This window comes from Hyperoodon ampullatus (assembly GCF_949752795.1).
Source record: "Hyperoodon ampullatus genome assembly, chromosome: 20".
Classification (NCBI taxonomy): Eukaryota; Metazoa; Chordata; class Mammalia; order Artiodactyla; family Ziphiidae; genus Hyperoodon; species Hyperoodon ampullatus.
Genome location: NC_136933.1, coordinates 22,460,310 through 22,479,835, shown reverse-complemented (window position 1 = coordinate 22,479,835; position 19,526 = coordinate 22,460,310). Strand labels below are relative to the sequence as shown.

The 19,526-nt window shown below is 41.0% G+C and overlaps 1 protein-coding gene across 1 annotated transcript in view; it reads right to left on the bottom strand.

Annotated features, from left to right (window-relative positions):
• The window catches only part of FAT1 (FAT atypical cadherin 1), a 107,871-nt gene extending 89,243 nt beyond the window's left edge, over window positions 1-18,628 (bottom strand). The window contains exon 1 of the mRNA XM_079726625.1: window positions 15,075-18,628. Coding sequence (XP_079582751.1) covers window positions 15,075-18,336 — 3,262 coding nt within the window. The 5' untranslated portion in view covers window positions 18,337-18,628. The remainder of the gene's footprint in view (window positions 1-15,074) is intronic.
• Window positions 18,629-19,526: the final 898 nt, after the last annotated feature.

Here is a 19,526-nt window from a genome sequence, read left to right as displayed (position 1 = left end):
CAGCAAGGGTGCACCAACCAATCATGGAGGAACAGACATGGGGCCATCACCTCACTGGGTGACTGAGCCTTGCTTTGAATTGACAAATATTCCTCAGAGGACTTGAGCTCCACACAATTCTCTCAACCTGCGCTGCGCTGGAAGTGGGGCTAGTCCACACAGAGATGTGCTGCAAGTGCAAAATACACATCAATTCAAGACTTCATGTGAACCAAAAACATAAAAGGTCTCATTAACACTCTTTTATGTTGATTACATGCTGAAATGTATGTTAAATAAAATATATTGTCAAAATTAATTTCACTTATTTAATGTGTCTGTGTGTGAGTGTGTCATTTAGAATATTTAAAATTATATACATGGGGCTTCCCTGGTGGCGCAGTGGTTGAGAGTCCGCCTGCCGATGCAGGGGACACGGGTTCGTGCCCCGGTCCGGGAAGATCCCACATGCCGCGGAGCGGCTGGGCCCATGAGCCATGGCCGCTGGGCCTGCGCGTCTGGAGCCTGTGCTCCGCAACAGGAGAGGCCACAACAGTGAGAGGCCCGCGTACCGCAAAAAAAAAAAAAAAAAAAATTATATACATGGACGGTCCTACTGAGTAATGCTGCCTTAACCTGTAAACTAACTCTTCTTTGAAGATTTGAAGAATAAAAAATAAAAGTAAACAGTGGCAGAATTTATACAATTCTGCAAATATAAGTTGTGAATATAGGCTCACTTTTTTCATATGGGCACTTGCATCAGAATAAAATGCTTAAACAATAAGGTACTTCTAATAAATGGTTTTATAGTCTACTCTGGGACACAAATTGTCTTGCTGTGCTTTGTTTTGGTTACACAGATTGTACTGATTAGGTGTCTATCATAATGCAGATTCACCTCTAATCCCAAAATAGAGAATTTAAGACTGCTATTCTCTTAGATAAAATGATCTTCCATATGCTCTATTCAAGATTCATTATCTATTAAAATATCAAATTTTAGGTCAGCATCTCTAGACTAGGTTTCTAATGAAACCTAAATTAAACTTCTGTTACAGAATCTTAATTTCATCCTATGAAACAATTTTATTAGAAACAAGAACATTCATTTTGATATTTAATGATCACTGTACAGCAATAAACAATGAACAAACATTTATGCTTTACTGAGGTCACTTATTCTTTTCTTCTCTAAGGAGGATTATTTTTCATTGCTTGTTTTTCTAATCTCTGAGGAAAATAATACTAACCAGGGTTTAATTATATCTTCTTTAAAAAAAAAAAGAAAAAGCCACAAGCTTCCTTTTCCACAGATATGTCAATGTGTTCAAAGACATTAACTCCCCAAATTTCCATTAACTCCCCCAAATTACAGAAACATCACAAGGCTTAGTCAGTCAGTACATTTATGAGTTTGTTTCAAATTCTGAGATTTGAAATGTCATAGGGCATTTTCCTATTTATTCTGTTGCATATTTGTCACGTAACTAATACAAGCTAACTTTAATACAATACTAAGTGGCATTAAAATACATCTGTAAATTATTTTTAATATGTTTCCCTTTAAGCTGAAACGTGAGCAGAGGTATAAGGAATGTGTACGAAGCCAAGAGATAGCAAAGCACCCTCCTATGTTCCCTCCCTCTTTCAATGTCCCCTAAATTGTCCCTGTACTTCCCATTCCATTTCCCCCAAGTCTTCCTCTAAGAAAAAGCAATAAATGAAATAATTTGTGACAAATTAATTAGCAAGAAAAGTGGTGTAATAAACAACATCCAGAAACCAAAGGCTGTTGTGAAGACCTCCTGGCTACCTTTACCAGACACTCAGTATCTCTGCCTTTGGCATTAAAATGCTGTTCAAAAATTGGGATCCTCAAATTCCCTGGGGACAAGCCGCTTCAGAAATATTTGTGATAAAAACTGAGAAGGAGTAAAGACTACAGTTTTGGTGTCTTTACTCTTCATGCATACTCCTGGTATCTTTGATCAAGTTCTAGCTTACACAGAAATGTATTTTAAATAACTTGAAGAAGTATTTTAAAACCATGAAATGTTTTAACAGCATTAAAAACCTTATGTATAGCTGAATATGTAAGGTAGAAAATTTTCAAGAAACTATAGATATTTTTTACAGACACTTTTCCAATGCCTTTAAATTCTTATGTACATTTACTATTCAAAAGGAATTTCCTCGAAGGGAAAAAACCAGCTAAAGTAACTGTGGTAGACTGAAAAATGAACGCAATACTTTGCAACGCCTCCCGAGAGGTGGAGTCTATTTTTCTACCCACTGAGTCACCCTGCTCAGTCAGGAATGTGGGAGAAGTGACAACATATAAGTTCTGAGTACAGGCCTCAAGAAGTCTTGCTGCTTCTGTTCTCTAGCTCTTGGAACCCTGAGACTACTATGTGAACAAATTCAAGCTGGTCTGCTGGATGATGACACGTGTAGGGCTGTAGCCCCGGCCTGCAACCAAAATCTAGCCAACTCCCAGCAGCTGAGCCATCATGCTGACAGCAAATGACCCAACACATGAGCGAGCCCAGCTGAAACTAGCAAAGGAAAAACCCAGCTGAATCCAGCCCCAACTACCAACCCACAGAATTGTAACCTAAATAAACTTAGGTTTTTAACTTAGGTGGTTGTTTGAAGCCACTAAGTTTAAGGTGGTTTATTTCCCAACAAAAGGCTAAATAACATGGTTCTCTGTGACTTGCTTCACAGTATTTCACGTTGGTCCAAAGATAATGGAAGTTTCAATTTGGCTTTGGATTTCTCTGCATTTACTCCACTAAATCTTCTCATCGTTCTCATTAAACCTAACTTAAACTAGACATCATCTCTCCATTTCTTGTTCTCAACTGGTTCTCAGACACCAAAACGTGCCTCCCCCGAACAGATCTCTACCCAAATACACAGAGAATAACTTCCACAAAGGTTTTCTGCCCTTCCTTTCATCACCCTAAAGAGTTAGGTATAAATTAGAAAAACGAAGTGAACTGAATTAGCTACTGCTAACGGTCTATTCATATGTATGAAAGGTTTAGAATTAGATGCCCTAAGTAAGCAAGAAAAGTAGACAAAGAGCAAATAAGAATTTTTTTAAAAATTTAGATGCAGTCACTTAGATGAGGAAAATATTTTTAGTTTTTACATATATTACTCTCCTTAACATAGTCTGCTCATTGAATTTCTCCTTAATTCTACTAGGCTTTAAAAGAAGGGTTTGCTATAAGTAAATAGCACCCCATTAACAGAAATAACCAAGAGATTTACAATAAACAACAAATGGCTTTTTAAAAGAGTACATCTATATGTGCTCAATTTATTGCAGAAAACTAACAGTTTCAAAAATACTCTAGGACTCTAGAAACAATTACTTCTTTTAAGCTTTAGGAAATTCATCAATAATGATACTAGCAAATAAAAACAGGCTCTACTAATCTGAAAGTCTTTCAAGAATTAAATGTTTGCAAAATAACATACAATATAAATGGATGTTCATCTTTTAGTACTTAAAACAGAGGAAATATGTTTCCCAGAGAATGACACAGGCTATTCTATAGCCCAAGAAAACAACAATCCCTAAGGCAGGTATACTCACCTAGAAAGCCACAGAATTTAGGATTTCTAATTCTAGGTGTTGGTAACCCAATCTGACAAATGAAGTTGCTTCTCGAGCCGGCAAAGTCTAAACAAAAGGAATCAGCAGTGCCACTGAAGTTTTGTTGTGGCTGTTACCCTAATTCTTTTGTTTTGAGCTATTTCAGAAGTATGGGAAAAAGGGCATTTTAAATGGAAGATCAGTTTTAACTGCATTAAAAGAATAGGTGGACCTATAGCACATATGACACCTTTCTACCCCTTTATAATTTTCTCTATATATTCCCAGTAGAACAAACTTAAAAGGTCTTTCCCAATGATGGTTACTTAGATATGTGTTTCCTTTTATTATGTGGTAACAATCTATTTCAAGTTCAAACTGTACCAACCCACCAAGTGTTTGCTGTGTGCCTACTACGTTCCAGGCATAGTCCTAGGCACTAGCAATACAGGCAGGAACAACACAGAGGTCCCTGCCCTCATACAGCTCCTACTGTGAGACGTAAAATGACAAAAGCGGATTTTTTTTAATGTTAAAATAGTTCTTAATATACACTATGCAAAACATTATTTGAAAAATCATGGGCCTTAAATTATAAACCTTTATATTCTGTAGATGTGATACTCAGTTTGACTTCTTTCTAAAACCAACAACACTGAGCTAATTAAAAACAAACATGGATATTATTCATGTTCATGCTTTCCTAATCAGCTTTCATCTTCTACATGAAGTCATCACACTGTTAAGAAAAAAATACTTTAAAAAATTGTTATAGATCTATCCTTTAAAAGTAACGGGTTTCCATTCTGATGCCTCAACCAGTGAACTAACTTGGTTTTTACATGGCAAACTCGTCTCTATTTCATTTAAAAATGTACACACCTTCAGCTGAGGAACAAATCAAAAGAAGAACAGCGTCATGTGACAAACATTTATTGGCTTTATCAAAAGATGACCATCGGGCCTCCCTGGTGGCGCAGTGGTTGAGAGTCCGCCTGCCGATGCAGGGGATACGGGTTCGTGCCCCGGTCTGGGAGGATCCCATATGCCGCGGAGCGGCTGGGCCCGTGAGCCATGGCTGCTGAGCCTGCGCATCCGGAGCCTGTGCTCCGCAACGGGAGAGGCCACAACAGTGAGAGGCCCGCATACCACAAAAAAAAAAAAAAAAAAAAAAAGATGACCATCACTGAACAAGTATTTACTGACTACCAGCTGTGTGCCAAGAACTGCAACAAGATAAAGATATTGAGACAGCTTGATGTCAACCAGCTTTAAGACTAAACAGGCAAGTAAAACAGTTAAGTTAGTGATGACAAGCTAAAAGCAGGGAGCTCCCTGGTGGTCTAGTGATTAGGATTCGGTGCTTTCACTGCCCTGCCGTGGCAGGTTCAGTCGCTGGTCCGGGAAACTATGAGGGGTGTGGCCAAGATTTAAAAAACAAACAAACAAACAAACACTAAAAATAAATGGATCTTAGAGAATCTTTTAACTAAGAATTTATGGTTGAACTGTTTTAAAACACTTTAAAAGTTAATTCAAATATAAAGTCCCTTTCCAAAAAGCTGTTTTAAACTAACAAAATGTCTTCAACTTGTGATAAAGAAAACATATTACTTCATGAAAGAGTCCAAAATCACTGTTTACAAAAACTGGCATAACATACTGACTGGAAGTGATATGAATATCGATACCTGTAAATCACAGATCAGAAAATGTTGCCACATACAGATTAATTTCATCTTTCACTATAAAGTTATTTAATGCTCCTTTTATAATAAACAGTGGCCTTAAAAATAAGCATTATTCATCCATTTTTTTTGTACTGAATAAGGGACTATTTACAGAACTAAAACAGTATATTAAATCCCAAATGCTCTGATTTTTAAGACCATTTAAATAAAAATCCAGTCTGTCAAGAAAGTTAAATTCAATATTAGAAGTCTGCGTTATCTCACATTATTTTACCTTAATAAAGGCATACTAGTAGTTTGAGCTATGGAGGATTTCCACGGTAAGCTGGCAATACTAAAGATCAAATCCTGGTCCAGACAGCTGCTTACCTTAAAAACGGATATATTTTTTATTATTTTATTATAATCGTTTGTCTTGTACACCTTAATGGGGAGACAGGGTTATCTGAAGATACAGGTTTGCAAAGAACTATAGGTTATTACTTCACTTGGAAATAGCCTTGGATGACAGATTCTCTTGAATCTGTACATTTTACCCACATGTACAAATATATAGAAAAGTGACTTCTATTTGTCCATTGTAAAGGTTTACCTACTTCATTTATAAAGTAGAAATAAAACCCACTGTATAAGCACATATTAGACTAAGTGCCATATAATGTATGTAGAAATACTTGCAGGCTGTGGAGCATTATAAAAATGCCTGTCATTAACAACTGTCACAATCATTATCACTGTTCTCCTCACCCCCTGGTCCTCCCTTATGAGAGCTTGTGAGGATTGGCCACCCTGAAACCTCTAGAACAGAGGGACTTAAAACCAGGGGTCCAAGGACACTGAGGGTCCATGAACAGTTAGCATTTCACAAGCCCCTGGTATTGTAACCGAACTGCTGAATCTCTGAAGAGAGAATATACAGCTTTCAACAGATTCTCAAAAGTTTCTGTGGTTCTGAAAACATGAAGAACCACTGTTTTGAAGATCTGGATACAGGTATCTGGGAGGGTAGCAGAAGAAAGGCCTGACACCCCTTTCATGACCACCATTATTATATGTTGCAATCTGTGGAACAAAGGCTATGCAGTGCTATGTAAGCCACTGTGCTTAGGAGCGGGCAGAAAAACAAGCAGGACTGTGCTCTGTCCTTGAGTTCTGGGAGACACACATGAAAAAGACCAATAAACCAAAAGACTCTGAGTCAGACATGTACAGAAAGGGGAACAAAGAGAAGCAGATGAACGACCTGGTCTCAGGAAAGGCTTCTCAGGAGAGGCAACACTGGCTCATTAGGCCAACCCAACAAATATTTACAGAGTGCCTATTACATGAACCCAGTAGTAAAAGATTTAGAATCTACCCACACAAGGAGCTGACAATTGAGAAAAGGACTGTAAATAAACAATTACACTAGAGTGATACTTAAAGTGAAAAAAAAAATACATACAAGAAAAGAATTAGCTCCATATGAAGGAGAAAGCTTGTCAAGAAAGATTTATTAAAGCAGAGTTAGAGAAAATAAGAGCCGGTCAAGTGGTCAGTGTGTTACCCAAAGGCAGGGAGATAGGAAATAATGGGGCCCAGAGGCGTGAGAGGGTGACAGGGAAGGGACTGGCCCCATCTGGCTAAAGCACCTGGATGAACAGGAGCTGATGAGGGCAGCACAGGCAAAGAACATTGGAAAAGGGAGGCAAGTTTACTAGGGCATCACAGGCTATGCTGAAGAGCTTGGACTTCAGGTAACAGGGACAGTAAAAGCTTTAAGGAGGAGCCCGTGGAGATGGAACGCCCCTGCTCAAGAACCATCCCTGTATTACCAGAACACCCTCAGCGTGTCACACCTTAAACCACATCAATTCCTATGACATTACTTAATTTAAAAATATATATGTATGGGGACTTCCCTGGTGGTGCAGTGGTTAAGACTCTGCCTTAACTTCAGGGGACGCAGGTTCGATCCCTGGTCGGGGAACTAAGATCCCACAAGCTGCAGGGCAACTAAGCCTGCGCACTGCAATGAAGAGCCCATGCAGCCAAGTAAATAAATATTAAAATATATACGTATACAAATATTTCAAAATTCAATGAACACAGTATATTACCATCTAATTCTACTCAAGAATTACTGTGATGATCTAATGAGACAATAAACTAAAGAGCTTACAATAGGGTGGGTACACAGTAAGCATTCAATAAATGTTAACTATAATTATATACCGATGGCGATAAATACGAAGAAAGTAAGAGAAGCACGCAATATGGCTAAACCAGCACAAATTAAAAAGAAGTCTTAAGATTAACTACAGAAATAGCTGGGTAACTTTTAACAAAAAAAAAAAAAAAAAGGAAAAATCAACTGGGCTAAAATTAACAAGACCATATTTGGTAGACTTTCTCCAGCATAAAATAAATAGACACCTCTAAAGAGTCTCTTTCAACAGGTCAGTTTACTCAGCTACTTGGAGGCCTAGCAATGAAACAGGTTCAATACGATAGCATATATTCTGAGGGGAGAAAGCGTACTTCAATTGCCAAGGCAACTTAGTTGATAAGACTGGCCCTTGAAGTATACATGTGAATAGTTTCCTCGACTTTTATCACTGCCGTTAAACTGGATCACTGCCAATTCAACACGTTCAGCCATGTGCCCTTGAACAGCAATCTTTCCAAGTCCATTTATTCCCAGTAATGAACGAAGACATGAAAGACCATGCTTTGTGGCATTGTGTCCTGTATGGTGAGAATGCACTATTTACAGCAACATGGTTTGGTTTTTTAAAAACTAAGTGACGTGAAGGTAGCTGCAAAGTAAAGGAGTACACAAAATACAAACTAACAGATAATAAATACCTGACAGACCCAGGCTTATGAACTAAAACAATCCAGAGTCAAAACAACAGGAACTAAATGGTTAAGAAAAAAATCCAGCATGGACAAACAACTAAAGTGTAAAATCTACTCAATTTTCATAATTGGGCAAGGCAGGCAATACAGAAAGAACAGACTAGAGGTTGATGGGGTATTAAATCTCTATACACATATGCCTCTCATCAAGGTGTGAACACTCAACTCTTCAGCACTCTCAGAACATAAAGATGGTTCCCTGCCGAGAGGGCTGAGAAGAACAGTTCCCTAAGGCTTTCATGCCACACACCACATGGTGGTGAGGACGAGGCATCGAGGACAACGATGCAAGACAACTACGAGGAACTCCAGGCAAAGAAGAAGCACGGGTTAAGCCAGCTTCAGCTACCGTGTGCATTAAATTGGTTTTAAAGGTTAGCCAGGACCCTAACAACCACCTAAAACAAGGCTTCCATGAAAAGAGGCTTCAACTAGCATCCTGTACAGTTCACACAGGCAGCATTTTTATTCATGAGAAGGTCATACTTCCACAACTGAAAACACAGGGGAGACACCTGTCCATCTCCACTAGACATGGAAGCTCACGATGTTACTCAACATGACTCAGCCGCTACTAATCAGTTCAGTGCAATAATCTTAAATTGTTTAAATGCTACCACTCTGCAACGCCAAAATCCTGTTCTACTAAATGTGCCAAAGAGCAATACATCATTCTGAAGAAAAAATGAAGGAGGAAGATTCTTTTTTTTTTTTTTTTTTGCAGTACGCGGGCCTCTCACTGTTGTGGCCTCTCCCGTTGTGGAGCACAGGCTCCGGACGCGCAGGCTCAGCGGCCATGGCTCACGGGCCCAGCCGCTCCACGGCATGTGGGATCCTCCCGGACCAGGGCACGAACCCGCGTCCCCTGCATCGGCAGGTGGACTCTCAACCACTGCGCCACCAGGGAATCCCAGGAATATTTCTTAGAGTCAATATTCCTTCAAGACCAAGCCTCAAATTTAGGATTGAAGGGTCCAGCCCAGGCCAGCCCACCCCCGTTCAGCCCAGAATCCCACTCAACTTTAAACGGGCTCCCCTGGAGCATCTCAAGACCACTCAGTCTTGAGTACGAGGCAGTCCCGTGCAGTGTCTGCATGCACACGCTCCCTGGCTCTGCCACTTAGTACTCAAGCAGTTTTAGGCAACTTATTTAACCTGTGAACATTTCCTCATCGGTAACATAGGGACAACAGTAACTATTTGGTACTTGTGAGGATTAAATACACTAACACATACAGAGCGCTCAGAACAGCACTGGCTGTGACACTCAGTAAGTCTCTGTGGTTTGTTATTACAACGACGCCCCTCATCATTACTGTCATCATCGCGGAAAGCATGCAGCCACAGAGCATACTTCAAGTTGTTTCCACCGCATGCATCCCCCCCAGGCTCTGGCCCTCACACATCGCTTCGGATTGTATCCGGGCACTGCACGCCTTCACCACACGCTGCTAAACAACGTAACCCCACCTGGAATCACAGCGTTTTATATCCCCACCCCTCTTCCAGCCATACTCACTTGGCACTTTAAGCAGCAACTCGTTAAATATCATACAAATAACTAAAGAAAAGCTGATCCTCGTGTTTCCTCTTAAAACAAAATGGAATTTCCTTAGGATTTCTAATAAGATCCTATTTTCACCTTAAAATCCTCCTGCTTCAAAGGAGGGTCCCTTCCCCAGGGGGATTATTACCACACCCTCCCTGCCCTGACTCAGATTCACAGGTTCTTTACTTCCAGACACAGCAACAGCACACCGTCATCCCATAATTTCTGCCAAAGCCCGATTTTTCAATCTCACTGTTGGCTAGGAAATCAGTTTCTTTCCTCTGCAACTTTCTGAGGAGGAGGACAAAAAGAAAGAACAGGACAGCAGCTGTGGCCACTTCAGGGAGGAGATGGCAACACAAAAGCTCTTCCATCAGCAAATTTCTTCACTCCCTGACTGGCCTCCCACCAGTATCTATTTAGGTTCCTGCCGCCCGGAATTCTAGACCCACAGCTCCTGGTCCCACCACACGAGGCCACACTTCTAGCGGCCGCCCCGCTCTCAGCCACTCTTACAGACGTTTTGATCATGATGCTTGAGCCCATTAAGAGCCTTCCTCTACATTCTACTTTCTGTCATGAGAGAAGTGGCCCTAGGAAAAAACATAGGTCCCTGGCTGTATGCAGAATATCCTACTTTAAGTTGGGAAAAGGTTTTTTCAACTTGAGTGAAGAACTAAAATAATAATTAAATACTCAGAGTTCTGCCAAACCAGACAGAATCCCCAGAAACATTTTTCCTCTCACTGAAGTCAACAACAAGGTTAGTCTGGACTGGAATTCCCTTCTGTTCCCATCACACAGACTCGCTCCTCCTGCATCCCGTAAGGCAGGCCAGGAGCCAGTCTCCAAACGGGTGATCCAGGAATGGTGCAATAACGCTCCCCCTGTAATGAGAATGTAGCCAGGTTCTCTCAAGAAAAATGTAGTCCTTATTCTCCCTCCCGTATTTCATGAACAGTGATCTATCTTGTTGCAACAGCTATATTTCCATAATAATTCATTCCAAGTCTTTTCATCAAAATGTAAATTTCAATCCTGAAAGCAGGATTGGGAGTCTAAGAGTAACACAGCAGTAATAAGTTCAGAAATTTGCTTTTGTCTTAGCGAAACACTTGGTCTCTCTGAATATGCAGTCACAAGGGGAAAACACTCCTGCTTGGCTGCACTACACCAACAGCCAAACTGAACCAAAGCACTCCACGCAGAAGGGAGAACATACCTAAAAGGCATCCCATTACAATACAGACATGGGTGCAACAGAGCTCAACTAATAAACACTGCTTCAATACGAGGTCCTATTGACAACTGAAAAGAAACTTTTGGCCAAGCATTTTGCTAGTTTTAAAAATTATCCTTAGTTTTAAAAATTAGCAAAAACCCGCAACGTTTTACTTGGTGCTCAAGTAATAATTAACTTGGATGGGTCTTCATCAGCCAAGAACACTAAACTGAATTTATTCCACAGATCTCCAGGAGGAAGCCCCAAGATTCTCCTCTGCTCAACTCTGAAGCTTACAAGGCAACCAGGAATGTATTGGAAGTGAGAATGGGGTGAACGCTGAGAAGTATAAAGCCAGGAAAATAAAAACCTAAATGTGAAATTACACATGCTTCCAAGATACGTACTCCACTAACATTTCTGTTAAACCTGCTTTACAACCCTCACTGTAGATTTGAAGGAGACAAAAAGGGGAGAATCTTAATTAGAGCCCTGGAGATTGGCGCTCTAACAAGACTGACTTTCCAAATAGTGTTTCACCTAACACTCGACCTTTCCAAACCTCAAATGGACAAGCAATCGTGTGGGCTTGGATTTGTCAGAACAGTTAACTAACGGCCAGCAGCCTCTCCAGGAAGAGCATATGACACAGTGAGAGATTATCTGATGAGTCAAATGACTGTCACCACCATACTGCAAGTACGTGTTGCCTCCCTGCAAAGCCAATTAGCTAAAGATGCACAAAATTCAGTTGACAGGGCTGTTCATCCAACTACATATTTTAGGTAGTCCATAGAATTTCCATTTCCAAAGAAAACAACTTGTCAGGGGATGTTTCAAATTTAAGTAGGCTTTTTTTTTTTAAAGAAAAAGGAGGATCTTAAAAATAATAAGAACTAAATTCAGAAAACTGAATATATCCTCTGTTCTATGAGAAGCGTACAAATGATATGCGTATGTGACAATGTTGAAATAGGTAAAACACCACAAAAACTCGGTTATATTATTCAACCAACACTACAGAGTTTAAAGTTAAGTCAAAGGCAGGAAGCAAAGAGACCATGAGGTGGGCAGGTTCGTGGGCTCCACACCCACAGCAGCTCTGTACAGGCCCACAGACATCAACCCCATATGAAACGTATCCCTAGAGGAGAAAGGAGGCTCAGCAGAAACGGGCAAGGCGCAGAAACTGAAGTTCCTGAAAGGTGCTAATGAACCCAAACAGGGCCAGGCCAACTCCAATTCACACCGGAGTTTTACTGCTGTGTCCTATGGGGTGCCCAATGGTGTCCCTGAACTGCCCCTACGTTTCTTCATCTGACAGGCACCTCTCCACACTTCCCACCTGCCCTCAAAATCAGTGAGACAAACCCCAAGTGAAAAATTAGCACATCTAATTTTAGTATTTCTGCTGCACAAACATACTGACTTTTCATGCAAGAATTCTATACTATGATACCAAGTGTCTTGCCAGGGATCTCTGGAAAATAACCTGGGCTGATAATTCTACTGCCAAAAAGAAAATATCTTGCAATGTATAAATATTATTACGTCACCTTTATTCAATTTCAAAAAGCACACAAACATAAATCTGCTGCGTGCTATGTATTTTCCTCTGTAAAGCAAGGACTGCACAATAGATGACCTAGAAATTTCCAATTTTTCTCTCACCTTTAAATCCCAATCTTTATACCAATGCGTAACAGTTCCTACCCCACTGCCCATAATCCCAACTCATCCCCTGGCCTCTCACTAAGTTACCACTGGAAAAGTCTGGCACTGCCGTTCAGCTTGAAAACTACTATAAATTATGTATTTCAGAATAAATACTGCCTTGTTCAGTTGGTTGGTCACCCCACCTCCCTGGACAGTAAGAATATCCCAGTCTCTTAAATTTATAGACGAAAAATATTAGTTTCTAAATAGGTCTTTAAAAAGCAACAATAAAAATACTCTTCTCACTTGAAAGAAAAAAAATCCAAAGGGCTGTGCTCATATAATTTAAGACATCAAGGAAATGTAAATTAAGATTTTGTTTCTATTTTCTGTCTGAACTTTAACTTCCAACAGTTCTCTTCACAGGCTTTCAAAGCCCACCTTGGAAAAGAAAAAAATAGGAAAAACTGTCCTTATGAAATTCACAAAAACACTTCATAGTTTCAGCTTCAGTTACTAAATCCTGGGTATTTTTCTATGTTGCCATTGTACCTGAAAACTAATTCATATCAGAGAGTATGAAAAGAAAAAAGATCCATTCTACTCTTCAGATCGGTGATTACTAACTGCTGCTGGTGATGCTATTTTCTCTTGAATTGAACCATTACAGGTATTTCAGATGAGTAGCATGTAATCTGCAGATCTGTACCACATGCTAGTGGTATATAATTCACTAGAAAAAGAACCCCCTGAATAAACAAAAACACGTTAAAAATTGTATAGTCTCTAAAATCACTTATTTCTAGGACGATCATTATTTTTCATGTGCTATACACCATTTAGATATGGGAGTGGGTACTGACTGAAGAACTTATTTGTGGTTATTACTGAATAAAAACTTAAAGGTTTAATGTAATTAGAAAAATACCCCTTTTAGAATGCACATATTCATAAGGAAACATCAATGAGATTAATAAACAAACTGAACCCCACCTACGGCTGATTACTGCTGCGATTACCCAGTTTCCTTCTGTTTCCACTAGCATTCTCAGAAAGCAGAACATTCAAAGCGAAAATAATCATTAATTTACTCCTTCAGTCTTTAACCATTTAATGAGCAGCTTCTACACGCCAGGCACTTTTTGCTAGGTGCTGAGGACAGAAAATACATGAGCTAAAAGCCCATCCTTAAAGGTGGTTCTGGGCTGAACTGTGTCCCCCAAGATTCATGTGCTGAAGTTCTAAATTCCCAGTACCTCAAAACATGACCGTATTTGGAGACGGGGCCTTAAAAGAGAAAAAGCAGTTAAAATGAGGTCATTAGGGAGTGGTCCCCCATGACTGGTATCCTTACAAGAAGAGATGAGGACATCAAACATACAGAGGGAAGATCATGTGATGTCACAGGGGGAAGATGGCCAACTACAAGCCAAGGGGAAAGGACTCAGAAGAAACCTGCTCTGCCTTGATCTTTGACTTCTAGCCTCCAGAATTGTGAGAAAATAAATTTCTCTTGTTTAAGCCACCCAGTCTGTGGCAGACCTTTGTTACAGCTGCCCCAGCAAACTAATACCACAGCTCACGCCCCATCAAGGGAGACTGATATATAACTATAAAATCTGTGAAAAGCAGCTAAATTTGAGATATGTACAAAATGCAAAACAAAAAATACACACTCTAGCATAAATTGGCTACCCTGGATGTTCTGGTTTTAGGACCTTATTCTAGGGGAAAGAATATCGCAACAGAGCATTGTTACCATTTCCAAGAGACATTAAATAGACTCTAACACGTGTTATTTCACTTTATGCCCACATAAATCTTACAGTAATTTTGAGTGTTCCCATCTTAAAGATGGAGAAAGTCAGTTTTAAAAAGGTAATCAGCTTGTCCAGACCACCAAATTAACAACTGAAAGAGCCACAATTCAAAGCCAGGTCCTCTCAGTTTGACATTCTACAGCCTACATCTGCCTTTCAAACAAAACCCCAAGAAGGTACTAAGTCAAGCAGATCACAGCATGAAGTTTTAGAACAGGGTCTTCTCTCTGTGCACTGCCTAATTTGCAGGTGTGCACGAATGTCTGAATAGCATGCTAGGTAGTGGAGTAGTTTTCTAAGTCTGCAACCTTACTAGCTGGAAAAACTCTGGAAGGGCCTCTCAAAGTTACAGCAAAACCATAAGGATGCTTCTGATAATATACAGAACAAACCTGTATATTATTAGTGGTAATGATTTCAATTTTTCTGATTTTTTTCCTACTCATTTTATGCCAACTCATTCAGGTTCCTCTAGTTCCATCGTCATGGCTTACTATACAAAGACATGTGCAACAGGACAAAAAGCATGGACATGCACTGCCCTACCAGAGGCCAACGGGGAATTGTGAAGGAGCCAGCACAAGGCTATTTACTTTAGAAAAAAATGAAAGGGAAGAGCAAACCACAGTAATAAAAACACACCTACCTGTTTCTTCATCTATTTTGAAAACACCAACACCAGAGCCATCTCGAATGGAATAGTGGATCTCCCCATCTCTTCCTGTATCCTCATCATGAGCTGATACCTTCATCACTGATGAACCAACAGGGGCATTTTCTTTCACTACACCCTTTTCCACAAAGCTAGGAAACACCGGTGGGTGTAAGTTCTCATTCACATCGATGACCTCAACTTCAATGTAGCAAGTGGAAGACAGAGAAATGGGCTTCCCTTTGTCTTTGGCCCTCACAGTGAGATTATATACTTGCTTCTTCTCAAAGTCCAACTGCTGTACGATTCTAACTGCTCCACTGAGCTTATCCACATCAAAGTTTCCTTCTCCGTAGTCCATAAGACTGTATCTCACCTGACTAGACTGACTTAAATCAGGATCATAGGCCTCTAACCACATGATTATGGTTCCTTCTGGAAGGTCCTCTCGAACTTTCACACGGTAATTAGGGGGAATAAACTTGGGTGGGTTGTCATTAACATCCTCTAATGATACCTTCAGAAGCACCGTGGAAAGCAGCTGGGGTTCTTCTCTGGCTTGATCCCTGGCTTCAATCTTTATGTAATGCACGTGCTGTTCTTCACGATCCAAGGGGTTCACGATTTTAACCACTCCAGTCATGCTGTCAATTGAAAATTTATCTGTGTCTGTAAGAATAGAGTACGTCACATGTCCATTTGGCCCCAGATCTTTATCTGTGGCTTCAACCTGGATGATTTCACTATTTACCTCTTTGTCTTCACTCACTTCAACGAAATAGTTCTCCTGTAAAAACTCAGGTAGATTATCATTGGCATCCAGAACTCTGATCTCCAGAAGACGCCAAGCAGCCTTCTGTGGCAGACCAAGGTCAGACACTGTAACATTCAGGGTATATCTGTCTGTTGTTTCACGGTCAAGTGGAGATAAAATTTTGAGCATTCCTGTCTCCATGTCAATGATGAAGCAACTATCCTCGTTTCCTCCGGAAAGAGCATAGACCAGTTTTCCGTTGAAGCCAGTGTCAAGGTCAGTAGCATTCATGAAAATTAGGCTGGAACCCACAGGATGATTTTCCTTCACCTCAATACCAGCTGGAAGAGTACTTCTAAACTGTGGTGTGTGAGCATTGACAGAGTGAGAATCAAAGAAAACATCCTCAACCTCTCCCTGACTGTGTAACTTATTGGCCTGCAGGAGTTTCTCTGCCAGCATCCTGGCCACGCCAGTCTCCTCACACTGCAGGTTTACTGGCTTGCGATGGGCAGCCACAGTCATGTTGATATATAAAGGGGCGGCAAAATTCTCTCCATCTGTAGCTGTAATTCTCAGGCTGTGAAATGACACCTTTGCCCCTAAACCACTCATGAGCGACTGCTTCAGCGACAACACCCCGGAGCTGGGATTTAAGCTGAACAAACCCAGTTCGTTCCCAGCCTCAGCCTGATACCGCACCAACTGCAGCTCATCCGCGTCAATGGCAGAGACAGTGGTTATCTGCTCCCCCACACCTAGGTCCCTGGGAATTGTTCCTTCACAGTTTATCTTCTCAAACAGGGGTGTGTTGTCATTCAAGTTATTGAGAGTGACGGTAGCAAGGATTTCGACCTCCCGGCGGTACGGCAAGCCCCAGTCTGACGCCCGAATCCTCAGAGTGTAAACCCGCGGCATCAGCTCGTAGTCCAAGTTCTCTGAAGTACTCACAGCACCGGTGAAGTGGTTAATCACAAAGGGCACATGATTCAGGTTTGCAATGCTGTAAGTCACGTACCCGTTCTCACCCTCATCAGGGTCTACGGCACTCACACTCATCACCGTAGTACCAATGGGCACGTTCTCGTCAAAAGATGCTTTGTAGGCTGTCTGGGTAAATTCAGGGGGATGGCTATTGGCACTCAAGACTTTAACCAAGACTTTGGTCGAGGCTTTTCTGTCACTTGTTGTTACCTCAAGTTCAAAATGGGAGGCTTGCTGTCTTTTAATTGGTTCTAAAATGGAAATGAGACCAGTGTTGTGATTTAAACTGAATTTAGCTTTTCCAGGTGTACTTTTAAAAACATACTTCAAATGAGAATAGCTAGGTGTGGCTTTCACCATGACCACGGGTGTGTTTGGAGGAGCAAATTCACTTATTTCTGCTCTGTAAACCTCCTTTTCAAATTTGACTGGCCCAGCTTTGAACTGTGGTGAAGTCACCTGAATTACTTTTACAGAAGAGAACTGGGGAGGACTTCCTTTATCTTTCGCCTGTAGTGTCAGGTTGTAGCTGAAAGGATGACTATCCCAATCAATGTTACCGACTGCTTTGAGTTTATACTCTTTGCTCCCTGGAGAGGTCCTCACTGTTCTAAACTGCTGAAGGAGGTCTCCTGCCACAATGCTTAAAGAAGCGACTTCCCCATTGGCACCCTGATCGCAGTCATCCACGGTTATGATGGCATACGTTGGGTCCTGTTCCAATTCCGATGGTGACAGCGTCACTGCCGTTATCACAGGAGCACACTCATTGGCCTGCTCTACGTGAACTGTGAGCTTAGCCATGCTGCTTATACCACTGCTCCCATACAATTTCATGCCACGGTCCACAGCAAGAATTTCCATCTCATAGAACTTGGTCTCTGTGTAGTCAAGTCTACCAGTTAAAACTATGGTGCCACTGGTGGGGTGGATAGCAAACATGTCTGTTCGGTCTTTAAAACTGTAGTAAAATTCTCCATTGGTGCCTATGTCTGCATCCGTGGCACTGACTCTTGCAATACTGGTCCTCAGGGCTGTGTTTTCAGGTAAAGAAACACTGTACGAGGTGGGTGAGAATAATGGCCTCAAGTCATTTGTATCCAGCACTTGTACCCTGACCTTTGTTCGTGCTTCAGCATTAGTATTTTTTTCAACTGCTTTGACTATCAACATGTAATGGTCTTTCACTTCTCTATTAAGAATAGCTGTATTTCCTCCTTTGGTCCTTATTCTCAGAAAGCAAAAGTCTCCATGAATGTACTCTTCAGCTTTGAATAGGTTTTCATTGTCTCCTGAGACAATTTTGTACCTTAACTCCCACAATGGATTTGTAATGTAAATACCCATCTTTACGGGATGCCCAACATAGGTCTTTGCTGCAGAATTTTCATGCACTGTGACATTGTACTGGAAATGTGTGAACTGTATAGGAGTCTGTTCAAGTGCTTGGCTTCCATCACTGTCTCCAAAATGCTGGAGGAGGAGCAAAAGCAGAAGCGAGGCCAAATGCCTCCCCATCGCTTAACTCCCAGGAACCTGCGACAGAAGAAAATAAGAATCATTGCTTCAGGGAAATAAAACAAACAAAAAATGTACTTTTTTTAAGGTTTTAGACCTCACTTTTTTTTTTTTTTTTTTTGCGGTACGCAGGCTTCTCACTGCTGTGGCCTCTCCCGTTGCGGCGCACAGGCTCCGGACGCACAGGCTCAGCGGCCATGGCTCATGGGCCCAGCCGCTCTGCAGCATGTGGGATCCTCCCCGACCGGGGCACAAACCCATGTCCCCTGCATCGGCAGGCGGACTCTCAACCACTGCACCACCAGGGAAGCCCAGACCTCACTATTTTAATAAAGCATTTTCCATCTATACAGAATATGAATAAATGCAATGGTTTTCCAATATAAGTATCAATACTGCTAATATTTCTAGAATTACTAAGTTTAAGAACAATTTTTTTTTATTTTAATGACTCAAAGAATCCTAATAAGCATCAGATGAAGGTCTGCCAGCTGCAACAACTACATTGTATTCCTGCACTTCAATCTTCAAGGCAAGTATAAGCCACTGCTAAAAAGGGAGTGAACATTGTTTCCATTTACTTGTATATAATAAATTAAGTGCTCAAAAGCTCACAAACTTGATGCTACTACAGTATCCTGAGCATGGGATGCTTCGGACAGCTAACAACCAAAAAAACTCTCAACAGTGGTTTTATATAATCTCCCATAATGATAGCTTGTAATCTCAACTAGAAATTATCCTGAAATTATATTATTTCTTTATAAGAATGATTAAGTTCACTCCCTACATAATATAAGGGTTTACTGTCTCATTTAGCACTGTATTAACTATTTAAAGGTATTAAAATAAATAGATCACCAAGTTTAATACTGAACTCATTTCTGAACCAACAAACTGAGCCCAAAACAGTCAGTTTACAAAAGGAAAAGCAAGAGCTTGATGTCAAACAGAACTTGCCTTCCCTAAACCAGGGACACAAATTTTGGCAACATTACTATTGTATCACCACTGCTGCCAACAGCCAGTGCACAGAGGGTCCGCTGTCTTCGGGGCACTGAACAACCTGTCACCCGAACACAAGACACACATGCACAAAGCTAAATCATCTAAGCGAACATGCGTAGAGGGGCCCAATCAACGCAGCAAGGTGGCAGGCACTGCAGGGAGGTCCAAGGGTGAAGTGGGAG